We start from the raw sequence: 15,020 nt of genomic DNA, 5'->3' as shown, positions 1-15,020 counted from the left end.
TCTGGTCTTTCCTCTGACAGGAGCTAACAGGTCAGCAAGGTGAATCGCAGCCAGGCTGCTCCAGGCTGGCATAGCTCCTGTTGTCTGCTACAAGTGACCTGCAGCACATGTTAGCAAGCAACAGGAAAGAGTGACAGGCTGGTCACCTGCACCTCAGGGGATGGAGAGAGACTGGACAGCCACATTTTACCTAATGTAGGCGTGATGCCTCCTCCACACAAGTAACCTGTTTTTCAAAGCACCTGCTTCCCCTTGTTGACTCTGGAGGCAACTGTAACTGCTAAGCTGAAAGCTGTAGATCTGATCTCCCAAAGGTGCCAAGATCAAGCGTAGCAGCTTACCATCTCCTAAGTGGATCATGGCCTTTGCTTGGAGGGGTTGGCAGGGGAGGAAATCTCTGCTAGCTCTAACCGTGCTTTGAGGCATCTGATACACACACCACCACTTCCATGAGCACAACTTAGACTGAGACACCGTACAGGCACTATCCCATCTTTACAATCTGGAACATGACCATGTGATAAAGACATCTTACTTGGCATCTCTGCTCCTTGAAGCCAAAAGGCAGGCCTGGGGAACAGAGTAGTTGACTTCCATGACAAATCCTTATTCCCTCATAGTCCTGCAGGGGCCAGAAGCAGCAGGGGAAGAAAGCTGATTTTGGACTGTGTAGCAACACACCTTGTGTCAAAACCCAGCCACTTTCAGCAGTGGGACAGGATACAGAGTGATTTTCCAGACCCTGGGCAGGAAAAGAGGGAAACCTTTCAACTTGCCAGAACAGCAAGACAGCTCAAGGGGCTGGGCAGAGGCTACTCTTCTGCCACCACTGTGGAGGCCGAGCCTTATTCCAGTAGCCAGCATCTCTGCAAGTCCACTAAGATCTTGGCCCCAATATAGACAGTAGCTGCCCACACTGCAGAAACAACCATCTCTCCCAAGGTCTCCAGCGACAGCACAAGGCAACGCAGATCAAGGCTTCCATCTGTTCTCAATCCTGCTTGGAGCCTGGCTCCTATTAGCTGGTGGCTCATCTTCACTACCCGCCTTTTAACCCATTGATCACCAGCACTTTCCAAGCTGTGTAATTGGCAAGACAGGGGCATAAATTACAAAGGGCTGAGTATTATCCCAGGAGGTCCCCCAGGTCAACTGTATGGGCAGGGAGTATGGTGAAACGGGGAACCAGGCCTCTTGGGGCTGCTTCCAGCTCTCCTGCCTGGGACAAGTCAAGTCACTTCACATTTCCTGGCCTGGGAGTGCAGATAGGATTCAAGGGCCCAGGGAGGTCTCTTCCAGTCTTATGCTCCTTTCCTCATCTGCAAAACAGCTTTTACAGCAGTCTTCTTCATACATGTCTGACAGAAGCTAATGGACAAAGGCAGAGCGATGTAAACTGTATACCCAGGGCCCTAAATGGACTTGATTGCCAAAGGGCAGGAGTACAAGTTCCCCTTTGCAAATTGCAATCCCAGATCCCCTGACAGGGGCCAGTAACCCTCAGCCAAGCTTGAGGCCTGAACATCCCCCTCCACCTTAAGCAGCAAGGGGCCCCAAGCAGTTCACAGGACAAGCTGCACCGTCTTTGCAATATGTTTAGAATCAGGATACCCCAGGGGGCAGGGGTGGGGCTCCAGCCAGCCTTGGCGTGGGTCTCACCTTCAGACACACAACTCCTGGCTTCCCCCCTCCCCTTGCTGCTTCTTTGGAGATCTGGCTAGACGATCAAGGAAGCAGTGATTTTAGGTCAAAGCCTGTATTATTTACCATGACCTATGGAAAACTCAGTAGTGTGTTCTTTCAGACAGTTTAGAGATGACACAGTTCACGTGCAGCTGGATGCTGGGCTCTGCATGGCGATGAGACCCACAATTTTTTTCTTCCTTTTACTATTTGAATAAATAGGAAATATAAAAGAGCAGCTTCCCACTACTGTAAATACAGCTGGAGCCTGCCACTGCAGTGGAGTTTAATGAGGGCATTACTGCATCCTTGTTCTGCAAAGCAGGTGCAAACACCCTGCTGTAGAATTGGGAGCCCAATCAAGGACAGCTCTAACTTCAGAGATCAGGGACAAGGATGGGGAAATTTTTTAAACAGACAGCACAGAACATGTCTCAAAGACTAGCCACGACATGACACTGCTTCCACACTTGTGAAGGAGACTGACTGAAAACATGACATTGGAAGTCATTTCCAAATCAAAAAAGGCTTTTTATTCTAAGGCAAGAAGGATCGCCCCAGCTCCCCCAGCTTTGCACATGCATCATATCTTCCCCAAAACTTTGCAAACTTCCTGGGAGGGCAGCAGAGCCTGTCTGCGTTACAAGGCCGCCCCCTGCTGCCAAGAGGGAAACGCAAGCCATCAGACTGGAACTAGGTCACTGGCTCCTCAGAGGTCATAAAAGGATGAGTAGCACTACATTCAGAAAACTTAAGTAGAGTCCGACCAAGGATCTGTGATTTGAGGCATGGACATAGGCGGGGAGGTACTGGGGGGCAAACTATACATTCAATTTGAGAGCACAGGGATGAGAAGAAACCATGGCTCTTGCAAAGAGCTTAGTGCAACTCCCTGACACACTATGAACAAGTTAGAAACACACATGTCAACAGCTCACAAAACTGGAGATACGCATAGTCCTCAGGGTTTCATACTAAGTCCCGATTGAGCCCCAGAGACATTGAGCTTTACTAAGAGTGACATCTGCTATGTGGAACTAGCCAGACTTCAAAAGGAGCCTGGGGTTGGGAATGAAGCCCCTGCCATCTCATTTCCTCCTGCAGCCTCTTGCGTTGTTAATGGTTTTGTTTCTCTGAACAGGCTCTGGCTGTCTGAATGACACCATCCTCCCCCTTTGATCTCTGGCTGCTCAGCAAAGGCAATGTGATGGGCCCCAACACACGTGCCGCTTCTGGGGGAAGGAACATCACAAGGTCAAAAAAATATCCTGGACACAGAAGAGATGGAGCCATGCACAAGGCTCCAGAGGGGTCCTGGAGCCAGTTTCCAAATCCGTTTTCTGGTTCACTAGGAACAGCGCTGCGTTTCTGCTCACCTAGGACATCATCCACCCCAGCCAGTGGCACATTTAAAACCATGGGTACAGCTTTATGACAAGATGCTGCAGTCACATTCATCTATTAAAAGACTCCTCCGTCACAGTCCCGGGCAGCTTCAGCAAAAGTCTTGACTGGGGATAATGGCACTTGTCCAAGATCAGTGTCATCCCTCCCCCCACCCCGGCTCTCCATTCCCAAGAGGTGTAAAGGTAGAGGAGTTTATAGCAACCCCCCGGCCAGGATGTTTCCAACTAAGACTCCATCTGTAAGGGCATGTTCCACATCTCTCTCCTCTATCTTCAGGAAAACCTGGAGAAGAGACAAAGTTCCTTACTATAAACAGCTGCCTTGCAAAGGTACCTAGCAGACATAGCTTAACCAACTCATCACATCAACCTCCACTAGCAGGAAAGGGATCTTTCAAGTAGCAACATGCACATAAGAACTGCACCACCAGAGAGAACCAGTGCTGGCCAGCCAGCCTTCCAATGATGCTCTGACACCAGCCTATGCAGCCCAGCACCCCATAGCCACATTAAGTCTGGCCGCTGCTCAGAGCAAGGCTGCAATGGCACATCTTGCAGTAGGAGCTAGCACATCTCCGGGACAAAACTATGCAAGTGCAAGAGTCTAAAGGTCAGGGCAGTCTTTCACGTGCCCCACCCTTCCCCCACTCATGATCCCCTCCCCAACCTCCTCCCAGGGCCTTTACCCTCTCACTTCTAATCTCCCCACCTCCCCTTCTGGGCTCCCTAAGCATCACAGCTATCAGCTCTGGGGGCAGGTCTGGTACCTTTGACAGCCTAGTTTCCTTGGCTTTCTTCAGACCTAGGATGCCCCTGGATTCCAAGGAAGCAACAAGAGAGATGCATTCAGACTGGTCAATAGCAGCTACCTGCTGCTTCCGGCAAACTTTGCTGTAGGCTTCGTGAAGCTGAGATTGGAAACAGAGAGCATGTTAGACAGGAGCTAAAGAGGACCAGACAAGGTCTAGCGAAGCCTGCCCTGCCTTGAATGGCTTTCTGGGCTCACACATCATTCAGATCAGTAGCTAGGCTCAGGTCCCCTCCAGCACTGGTGAACTTTGCTGAGGGCAGCACAAGGCTGGCCCACCCCACATCCCCAGGGAGGACACAGTTGCCCGATTCCTATAGTGCCCTTGGCCAAGCCTAAACAGGGTTCAGTATTATTCACACCCAGGGATTCAAACACCAAACTCACAGCTTGACTAGGTTAGAGACAAGCAGAGACCACCCAGTGCCTCAACTCACCTTCCCCAGCATCACCTCCTTGGCTTTGGACTGCTTGGCTAGCAGCAGCAGGGAGCAGACCAAGATCTTCTGCTGGAGGGGGAAGGAGTCGTTGGCTCCCCCACCTCTGGGGGCCATCCTGTCACCATATACATCTGAGATCACCTGAGAGATGTGGGGGAGCCCAACTCTCTTAGAAACTGGGGAGACCATGGCAGATGTTGGGGATTTGCCTATAGGACAGACAGTGCTGGGGTCAGCTCAAACAGGCAAGCGAGGCAATGACATGGGAACAGCAAACAGAATAGTGCCAAACCTACCCTGCAACGGCTACCAGTTAGAGGCAACCCTGACAAGACATGGCAGTTTACTAGGAAGCCATAGGTGGGAGGGGGATGAAAACTTCCTTCCCTCCCCAAAAGGGATGGAAACCCAAGCCCCCCAGCCACTGGACTCACACGTGAAAACTAGGAAGTGAAAACAATCCAGCCAGCTTCACTGGCAAGGCAGCACTGGACTGAATGCCAGCAGTATGAAACAGCAGACTTTCAAAGCCAGCCCCGTTCGGATGGTCTGAGGCCACAGGAAAGATGGTTCATATTCACCAAGGGCTGCTAAACCAACCGAGGCCCCAAGGCACAAGCGGGTTTAGCTCCCACATTAAGAATGGCACATCCCACATGAGGCAAGGTCTGAAATCATCAGGGGCATAGACTGAGGGACAGGGCCACGTTTACGCCTTCCCCTCGCACCCCACCATCATCCAGTTAGCATTTGCACTTGGAAGCCCAACCGACTGGCTGGCGTCCTCAGCTGAACTCCTGCCTCCAACGCCTTCCCTTCATGCACTGGTATTTTGCACCTAGGCCTAAGTACTTGCATCATGTTTAAAAGGCAGCCCCAGAGACAAGACCAGGTGTGACCTTCACATCCAGGGCATCCTCCTCCCAGAAAACTGAAGGGAAGCTTGCCGCGTGCCAGCCATTTGTGCACATCCCCAGGGAGTTCCATTCCAGTAAGGCACAAAATAGGCCATTGGTGAGGAAGGCTACAATTAAGGTCGAGGAGAGCGACAAAAGAGCTGAGAGCAGCGCTTCCTGATTCAGGCAGGCAACAGCTACTTACAGCCAGGCAGAGGTTTGAGGACAGTTTGGCTTCTCACATCCACCTCCACAATCTCAATGGCTCGTCTACAATACAGAGAGTTAGACAAATCATTTCAGAGCAAGGGGAAGGAAGCGAGAGTGTCCCCTGTCCCACCCACCCCCAATCTGCAATGAAATGGAGCAGCTCAGACCAACCAAGCTTTGTTCATGTTGCAAGATCAAGTCCTCGCTGCAACCTGTAAGAAACCCAAACCTACCCAATCTGTCCCACACAGCCATCCCCACCTACTATGCACACCTATGCAGGCAGGCCCTGGCTTTAATGAATGGCTATCCCCCGTTCAGGCTTTGCTCTAGCCAGGACAGGATACTGATTACAGACACTGCCAAGTATTTACTCACAACAGCAAGGCATCTGTCTGCCTTCATGCAGGGATGCTTGTTGCTAGCTATAGCTTTGTCAAAGGCCCCATGGGATTGTTGCCCCCTTAGCGTATATTCAACTGCAGTTACTCGACATGCTAACCCCCTTCCTACTGGGAAGGCTGGGACAACACCTCGGAGCTCTCTAGGGGCCACAGACTCACAACTATCTAATGACAAGGTCTGTGCTCAGGGAAAGGAGGCATAAAACAGTGTGAACGGAGGCTCCGTGAGGTGCAAGCAGTACGCACGGCCCATTAGAAGCAGCTCGTTTGCGTCTCTTTAAAACATAGCCCTAATGAGGCTAAGCGCTCCAGTTACTGTGGGAACAGCATGGGATCGAGGTTGGGAGGAGAGCAGCCTAGGAAAGAGCTTCACAGCGGGTAGGAGCTGGAACCAGGCAAAACTACTGCAGGATGGGGCCAGACATAGAAGAAGGTGTTGCAGGGGAAGAGCACCATCTCTGAGAAACTGGGGAGCTGCCCCCTTTTCCCCAACAGTACTCACAGCGTTCGCCTCCTACCCAGGGTTTCCACCACCTTGAATTCCAGGTGAAATCTAATGGCCAAAGCCCCTTTAAATCAAATGGACATCCTCTCTGCCCCATCCCTACCTCATGCAGGGCCAGTGGGGAAGCCTTAAACAACAAAGACCTTTTGGAGTAAACTCTCCTGGCATTCCACCCCCCTGCAGAGGGGTCACCTAGAAAAGGGAGGATAGGTCACCTAGAAAAGGGAGGATTCCTGACTGGGGATGGAGTCACCCTTCCTGTAACAAACCTGGAAGAAGAAACAGGCCAAAAAGGAGGAGACAGGGGAGAATGAAACTCTGAAAGCAAGACTGTTCAGCTCCATAAAGAAGCCTGCTTGAGAGCTGCTAATGGGGCCTTTTTGCAATACAAATGTAATTAACCAATCTATAGTCACAGCGGGAGGGGCTGGCAGCAACCCATTTGTCTCACCCTCCATAGGTAATGGACTGCGAAAGTCTCAGACATTAGCGTGGTCAGGAGGCAGGGCTCCTGTAGAGATGCAAGCACCAACCCCCCCTTCCTTTTCCCTGGCAGGAAAGCAGGGGACATAATGGAGCCTTAAGTCTCATTCTCTTGAACTACATATCCCCAGTTTTGGAGGCAGAAGGGCAAAGGGGTTCATTCACCTGCAGACATCCAGCGCTTTCCGGGCATCTCCAGAGACTGCAGAGACTTTACGCGCACAGAACTGGATGGCGGCACTATCCAATACCTGGGCACCAGGCACCTGCCAAGAAGACAGAGCATACAAGGGCTACAGGAGAGGTCTCTGCTGCACAAGCCACAGATGGTCTCAGATCACTGACTTCTTGATGTTCAGTGAGAAAATAACCCATCTGGATGGGACGTATGTGGACTGTCTCCTCCATGCTCCACAGCAGCTGGGAAGGCCTGTCACCATTTGGCTTGGGAAGAGAGCGTATCATTTATCTCACTGCAGCCAAGATCAGCTGCTGGAATCAGGGAAAAGGAAGAATTTGCTGCCCCCAACATCCCAACTGCACGAGTCCTGTCCTCTGCCAGACTGTGGCATCTGTACACTAGGACCAGAAACCAAGGGCTTGGGATGAGATTGGACTCTGTCACTAAGTAACCTGGTAGCAGAAAAAGCCACCCTGCTGCCCCTTCTTATCCATCAACTGAGAAGCAACAAGCTCAGAGATGGGGGCCAAGCCATCCCTCTTGGAAACCAACGCTGCAGAAGAGGAGTCTTTGGTCTCCAGGTTACCAGGCCCAGCAGCAAGCTCACCAGGTTCCAGGTCTCAATGGACACTGGTTCAAAGGCTGAGGAAGCTGTAGGTGTCAGTAAGCTTCTTTTCCAAAAGGAAGAAAGACCACATAGGCCCTGCATGCTCACCTGCTTCAGCCGCTCCTGCAGGATGGAAGTGATCTCGTCCTTTGTGTAAGGGGGGAAGTTCAGCAGCTGGGGCTTGCACTTGGGCCGGGCCTGCAGCCTAGTCAGCATGCGGTCAGTGAGATCCAGGGCATTGGCCACTCCTGCAAAATCCAGTGAGGGAGCTGGTAATGGCAGCCTTAAGAAAGGCACCTGGGCTAGCAGGGCATGGGGATGACCCTCTAAAAGGTGGGTTGGGAGATTAAGAGCTTCCGATGATGCTTTATTTTTTAAAGCAACCATCATCAGGCACTACAGTAGCAGGAATAGAATCGCTGCAGCCGAGAGCCAGCTTCATAGATGTTCTCCTTCCTCCAAGCAGAGAGGACTCCCAGGTAACCTCTGCCGGAGGCTGGAAAAGCACCATCTCCTTAGGGCTCCTGCAGGCTCAGATTGGTTGAGGCAGGATGTGGCACTGGTGTCTCTCTCTAGGACACTTACCAATGAGGACAAGCCTGGAGTTGGCAAGCCAAGGCCATTCAAACACTGTGTAGAGCACGTCCTGCCTTCTGCTATCCAGCTGGTCCAGCTCGTCAAGCACCAGCAAGCTACGCAGAGGGAGGAGAAAAGCTCCAGTGAGCAGCAATGCTTTACTCAGAAGCCCTAGAGACTCAGCTGCCTCAGCTGAGCCTGGCAAGGCACAAGCCTGGTAGCAAAATATGCGCCAGGGAGAAGGCTGCTGACCTATTCTCCCACCTAGTGGGGAAAAGATCAGCACTGACTTAATTTGTTAATCAGTTGCCCTTGCCTGAGAACATTGCTACCATATGGGCTGCTTTTGCTCAGCCTCTAGACATAAAGAGCTGCCCTGGGCACAACAGGAAGATTTCCAGAGCACGTTCTCCAGTACCCTGGGGCAGGTACTCACATCATAGGTGCCCCCTTTACTGTCAGCTGCTTCTCCAGCTTCCTCGTGATCTCCTTCCCAGCCAGCTTGGCTACCGCCTGCAGACCCATCTGCTCCGCTATTGCTGGGAACACAGCCTGGGAGCTACTGAGGGACATGCAGTTGAGCACAATGGTTTTGCTCCCCGTGAGCTTGCCCTGCCAAAGAGATACAAAGCCATGCATCAGACATGGTATGACTCAGATCCCACCTTACCCACCCTCATGATAGAGCAGACCAGCAGACCTGTACTTCATGAGTTTAGCCCACATTGAAGACCCGCTAGCAATGATCCCCCTCTCCCCACTTCCAGGAATCCCTGCAGCATCATGGCAGATTCAAACTACCCACAGCTGCATCCCAGTGCCCCTTTCCTCCCACTCTCTCTCATAGCCTTTTCCTCACACTCCACTCTTCACCAAGCCACCTGCTCCATTTCCCTCATTCCACCAGGGCTGTCCCTAGGGGGGGGTGAATTGGGGTGACCACACGGGCCCATGCTTTGGGGGGCCTCCCACGGCATTCAGTGCCATATAGGCCCCACCATGGCTGCCACACACCGCCGCTACTGAGAGCCACTGGTGCTGCCGGTTCAGGACACTCGCCACCGCCACCACCTCCACACCCCTAGGGACAGCTCTGCATTCCACCGTTTACAAGGCATTTATTTACCTGAATCAAAGCCCCAAAAGACAGGGACCCCAGTAAAAGTGACTTGCTCTGCACAGTCACACCTCACGTGCAAAAATCATTGCTAACTAATCACTACAGCCAAGTGTTTGAGCTGCAACAAACTGCAGAAGTAGCCTTGAGGTAGGGTCAAAGGAAAGTGAGACTTCTTCACCATTTCCTCTCTTCCCTGTCTGCCCCCAACCACATTTGAGACCTAACCTCCAACTTCCAAGAAAAATTCCCTCCTGACATCAGATTGCCCAAAAGAGATTTCACAGCACTGAGATTTGGCTTGTCAAAGCAAGTGGGGAACACTGGGCCTCCAACAGGCAGGTTTGTTCCAGGGTTAGCTACAGCAAAGACAAATGTGTCAGTTACAAAGCCTTTGGGTCCAACACCTGAAGTGGAGATGTGGCTGTACCTTGAAGTCTTGCAGGATTTTGCTCAGGCAAGCAGTTTTCCCAGTACCAGGGGCACCAGAGATGTAGAGGCTGCCGGGTTTCTCCCCACAGACGTGTTCTTTCAGGAACTGCTTGATGAAGTCTGTCTCTTTCTCCCTGGCATGGAGCCGATCAGGGACAGCTGTGTGCAGGACACGTTTCACCTGCTGGTAACAACTACCTAAAGACAGAGACCCACACATAAGAGGAGGTGCAGGAGCTGCCCTGGGCCCTTCTCTCCAACCCAACTGCAGTAGCACCCACCTTCCTGTTTGAACAGACGTGTGCACATGTCTTTCTTTGGAGAGCGCTCGGAGCTCCGTGGGGTCTCCTGCCCCTTGCGAATCGGGGAGAGAACAAAATTGCTTCTCTTGTCAGGAGATCTTGCCGTCAGCTGCTCACCAAAGAACAAGCGCCGTCCCTTGTGGGAGACAGATGGGGGTCCATTTTCTTTCTTGCTCTGCTTCGTTGGGGAGCAGGGTGCCAATTGGACAATGTTGCACAGGTTGTCATCGCCTGCATGGCAGAGAAGTGCTGAGCTCAGTAGGCAGCTGCAGCGCAGAGGGAGAGGAACAGCTACAGGAAGATCTGCCAACTGGATATCTTGCCATGGGAAAAGCTTACATAGCAGGCTCTCGAGAACAGGAGAGGGTCGCACTTGATTCTTGCCACCGGAAATCCCTTCCCTTGCCCCAGAAGCACTTCTTGGAAATCCTGCCCCCACCCCACCTCCTACCCCTCCACTGGTTCCCTACCTGCTGCCTGGATTGCTGCAGCAGGGACATGAGCAGCAGCTGCTGGAGGCTGGTGGGGAGCCGAGTAGTTCCCTGGGTGGCTGCAGTAGCAACAGCTCTGCCCAGAAGTCATGTGCTGACCAGGGCCCTCCCGCACACACTGTCCTGGTGAGTGGGCAAAGCTTGGCCCCATGCAGAGTACAGAAGGGGCAACTGCAGGCTCAGCCAGATACAGTTAGTTGGTGGCCACCCACCCATGGGGCACATGAAATTCCTGGCAGGTTGGATACAGCCTGTGGGCTGCAGTTTGCCCACCCCAGCTCTAGCTGCACTCAAACCCCCCATTCCATCCACTAAAACAGTGAGGCCAACCTGTCTGGCAGGCATGCCACAAGTTAGCCCCACATCCTCCATGAGTGTCCCTCTGATCCCCTTCCCCCATCCAATCTGCTGCTTTTTTCTGCCCTACAATCCTTACCCAATCTGCTGCTCTGTTTTCTGCTTCCTTCCCTGTGCTCCCTGCCCTATATGCCGCTGTGGTGTCTTCTCCCAGATCTGGCATGTGCCCATTACTTGTGGCACAAGTCCCACAGGTTGGCCACCCCTACACTAAAGCAATCCCACTAACAAGAGAAGAAAGGAAAGATCAGGACTAGTAAGTACTATTAAGGACTAGAGCAACTTTGGCAGTTAGATAAGCAGAGAAGGGAGTTCACCCCTCTCAGAGGCATTGGCTCAGGCCGTTTGCAGATATGAGATACTGCTGCATGGGTTACACCAGTTCACATTTCATAGGCTGCCACCATCACCAAAAAATCAGAATCAAGTATTTAGACATGACTGCCATAGTTACTTGATTCTAAGATGAGGTTTCTTTCCCCATTCAGTATGGGGGAACCCTTATCTTAGATTTGAGTATGGGCCAAGCAAGTAGCTGCTGCAGCTATGGATGGGGCCAGGGTAGCTCACACAGGAGGCAGAGGGTGCAAGGTGTGGAGAGAGGAGAAGTGCATGCAGGGGAAGGGACACATGGAGTGAGGGGGTATTCAGGGAAAGGGCACTGGGGAAGGGGAGTGCAGAATAAGGAGGAGCATCATCAGACTTTGCTTGAGCCCAAGACAACAGCATCTCTTTAAGGCAGAAACCAAACTGGAAGGCATCACAGGGGATGTGTTGCCTGCAGGCCATGAGTTAGGGACCCTAAACAATACCCTCCCAGTGAAATAAGCTAGGTTTCTATGAAAAAAACACTACCAGCCCAACCACGCTGGCACTAGAATTTGAGGTGTGGACGAGCCCCAGGATGGCAACTTGTGAGGCACTCACCACAGAAGACTAAGGCCTGCATTTAGCCGTCACAGCCCCTGCACGAATGGGGTTGACCTTCACCCCCTCAATTGTACCAGGGTAAGGCTTGATCCTGTACACAAACAACCATGGACTACAGAGTGGGGGGTTTGGGAGTCTGGGATCCCCCTCACATCCAGCTCCTTCTCTGCCTTCATTGTAGGGGGCGGCGTCACGCAGCACACCCCTTTCGAAGGAAGTTCTGCCTCAGGGCTCCCAAGAGACTGTATTAGGTCTCCCTCTCCTCAAAGTCTCCCTGAAGCAGCCCTGGCACAGCTTCACAAGGGGCAAGCTTCTGACTTTAACACCTTAGTTTTTCTTGGTCCCTGGTGAGCCGTAGGTTCTCCCTCCTCCCTTCCAGCTCCAAGAGCTTTCTTCTTGGTCAGCTGTGGGAAGGGAGTGTTTTCTCTTCCGGGGGGTGGTGTCAGAAGGCCAACGTCCCAAGTGGCAGAGCAAACTGCTCAGCTCCAAACTGGAAGCCTTTGTGGTGCCACTGCAGTGCCCACTGTCCTTCCTCAGACTCTGCCCCATCCTCTCCATATTTAGAGTCAGGAAGGAATTTTACCCTATGGTTTGGAGGGGGGGGGAGGGCGTTCCCTTTCTCTGTAAGGGGGAGCATAGCCCTCTACCCAGCTTCTCTTGAGTATATACTGACAACAATTCACAGAAGCAGGACATTGGCTGCTGTGGTTCCCCTGCTTTGCCTGCAGCAGGTTTGGGTGCCAGATCTGTGTTGCATTAGGGTTGATAGTAGGTTTATGTCACATTGTTCAGGATGGTTTGGATAGGGCTTATCCTGCCTCAGGCAGGGTGTGGGATTAAGCAACCTCTGGAGGTTGCTTCCAGCTATAATTCTGTAAGACTCCATGGGACTGCTCCTTTCCTGTTTGCCTCAGAGTCCCATGCTCTTCCTTAAGGGTCCAAGCAACAAAACTTGATGGCAAATGCAGGGATGGCCCCGGCCCCGTCAAACAGCACCATGTCACAGGGCACCCAGAAGGGGGATAAGCCAGGGTCTCAAAGCCAGAGGCTTGGCCCTTGTGAAGAGGGGGCCCCTCAGGAAGCAGGAGATGCAACATGTCCTACCTCTGAGCTCCAGAGAAGAAGCCTTCCCCCCAAGCAGGATGCACCACTGCCTGGGGACAGACCAGGCGCCGGGCATCTTTGTGGGCTCCAGCCAGGCCCAAGCAGGGCAGAAAGGGCACAGGGCCCCAGTAGAGCAGGACTGGAGGAAACCCCCAAAGCCACCCCCACCCCCACCGGGGGCCCGTCCTGCCTGCTCTAGGGCACTTCCTGCCCCCAGCCCCGGGGGGTCACATCATCCCGCGTGGGGGCTCGATCCTAACACATGGGCCCAATGCGGGTGCTCACCGAGGCGCTTGCGGGGGCTGAGGGGCAGCGCTGGGGCTGGGCCCGGGCCCGGAGCGGCTCCACTGGGTTCCGGGGCTCGGCAGCTCCCCAACCCCTTGCTGGGCGTCCGGGCGAGCTTCTTCTTGGGGAAGCTGATGGCGGCCTGAACCTGGGCCCTAGTACTGGGCATGGCGCTCGCTCCCTACCTGAGACGGAACGGGAAGGTGAGTGGGGCCGGGACCCCGGTCGGCAGTGCCCGTGCCCGTGCCCGTGCCCGTGCCCGCGCCCGCGCCCGCTCACCTTCGGGCTCCGGCTCCGGCTCCGGCTTCTCAGCCCCGATCACGCGTAGCCTCCGAGTTCCCGCCACCACCACCAAACCGGCCCCACCCCGGCTGCTTTCCTATTGGCTGCCCTAGTCGCTGCGGCCGCCAATGGCGTTACTCCGCGCCAACAAGGCCTCACGGCCTCTGCCAGGGCCCCGGCAGCCAATCAGAGGCGCGTTTCACGCCCCCCTCGCAGAAGACCGCGGGATGCCCGCCTTGGGCAAGGGCCGCCGGATGACGGGCGCGATGCATGCCGGGAGGCGTAGGCCTGACAGCTGTTTCCTGAATCGTAGCGTTCCTACGGCGGTGCATGTTGGGAGTTAGAGTCCCTGTCCCAGGGCATGCCGGGAGTTGTAGTGGCAGCCCGCTGTCCACCCTTTGGAAGGGCAGTGCAGGGGCCCCAGGGGGTCCCCGCTCCTGGGGGGTTGAGTGGGCCCCTGCCCAGGAGTGCTGGCCCTGAAGTCACCAAGGGTAGAGCAGGGGAGGGATTCACACAGGGCTGCAAAGTGAGGGAGCAGGGGCACAGCATCCAGCTCAATGTTGCAAGGTTTTAACTATGAAATTATCATCCTGGAAGTTCAAAATTATCATATTTGCTAAAACAAAACTATCATACACTGAAAATGTATGCAAGTAAGTCTTATTGTTTACTTTATATTGCTCGCTATACTTTGCCGCCGAGTGACTGGATCATCAAAGTTGAAGAATTTATTTTGAGACAAGCAGTCATAGGGAAGTACTGACGGCAAACCCAAAAGTCACTTAAGACTTCCTGAGAGTCACTTGGGTTTTGCATATACTGCATCAATTAACTGCCTTAAAATTATTGTACATTTTAAACATTTTTACTATTATTGATCGTACATACCATCATACAAGGGTTGAAATTACTGTACAAATAAGAACATTTTTGTATACCTGGCAGCACCAATCCAGCTCCTGCCAGCTGTGGTGCTTGCCACAGGCCAAGCCCTACTGTATCCAGCTTGGAGGCCTCCAGTCACCTTTAGTTGCCATTGAAGATGTCAGTCAAGAGCGAATTACAAGGACCAGTTCACATGACTCCCCCACTGCCCAAATTTTGGAGCTGTAGGGAGCCACTACGAGGCCACACAGGGCAGAGGCAAGGTGCCAGGAATGGGCACCAGCTATGCTAGCTCCTGCAAAGCCTTCCCCAGGCCTGCCTGCCAGAGCCACACACCACCTGTGCCCGGTCTAGGTGGGGATGCAAGTGAGAGAAGACGTGTCCAGGCACGAAGGTGAATTCTCTCCCTTTCCGTGGCTTTCAGTGCTGTGCAATTCACCCTGGAGCAGGAGCATGACTTCCTGCACCGGGACAGGTGTGGGTGAGGTGCATCCCAGAAAAATGTTAGTCATAGCTCTAGAGTGGCGTGTCAGGAAGCGATTCCTGAATCACCTCTGTGACCAAGCAAGGTCTTAACAGGTACCACGAGGAGCTAATTTTAGGACTCTGGGTTGCCAAAACCTTGGGGCTTCCTCC

The 15,020-nt window shown here is 53.2% G+C and overlaps 1 protein-coding gene across 2 annotated transcripts; it reads right to left on the bottom strand.

Annotated features, from left to right (window-relative positions):
* Nucleotides 1-2,192: 2,192 nt before the first annotated feature.
* CDC6 (cell division cycle 6) lies at nucleotides 2,193-13,520 on the bottom strand. 2 transcript variants are annotated; one of them, XM_019550344.1, is made up of 12 exons: nucleotides 13,497-13,520; nucleotides 13,218-13,402; nucleotides 10,030-10,281; nucleotides 9,747-9,946; nucleotides 8,636-8,811; nucleotides 8,209-8,315; nucleotides 7,732-7,871; nucleotides 7,001-7,101; nucleotides 5,439-5,503; nucleotides 4,335-4,546; nucleotides 3,857-3,997; nucleotides 2,193-3,372 (listed from the first exon to the last, which is right to left on the bottom strand). In XM_019550344.1, exons 2-12 carry the CDS (start codon nucleotides 13,384-13,386, stop codon nucleotides 3,283-3,285), a joined length of 1,653 nt encoding a protein of 550 aa, XP_019405889.1. In that variant the 5' UTR covers nucleotides 13,387-13,402; nucleotides 13,497-13,520; the 3' UTR covers nucleotides 2,193-3,282. The 2 variants fall into 2 exon arrangements, with proteins under 2 accessions (XP_019405889.1, XP_019405888.1); XM_019550343.1 differs by lacking the exon at nucleotides 13,497-13,520 and having other exon boundaries at nucleotides 13,218-13,453.
* Nucleotides 13,521-15,020: the final 1,500 nt, after the last annotated feature.

This window comes from Crocodylus porosus, unplaced genomic scaffold (assembly GCF_001723895.1).
Source record: "Crocodylus porosus isolate Cpor-Errol unplaced genomic scaffold, CroPor_comp1, whole genome shotgun sequence".
Taxonomy (NCBI): domain Eukaryota; kingdom Metazoa; phylum Chordata; order Crocodylia; family Crocodylidae; genus Crocodylus; species Crocodylus porosus.
This window is presented reverse-complemented; position numbering and strand designations above follow the sequence as displayed.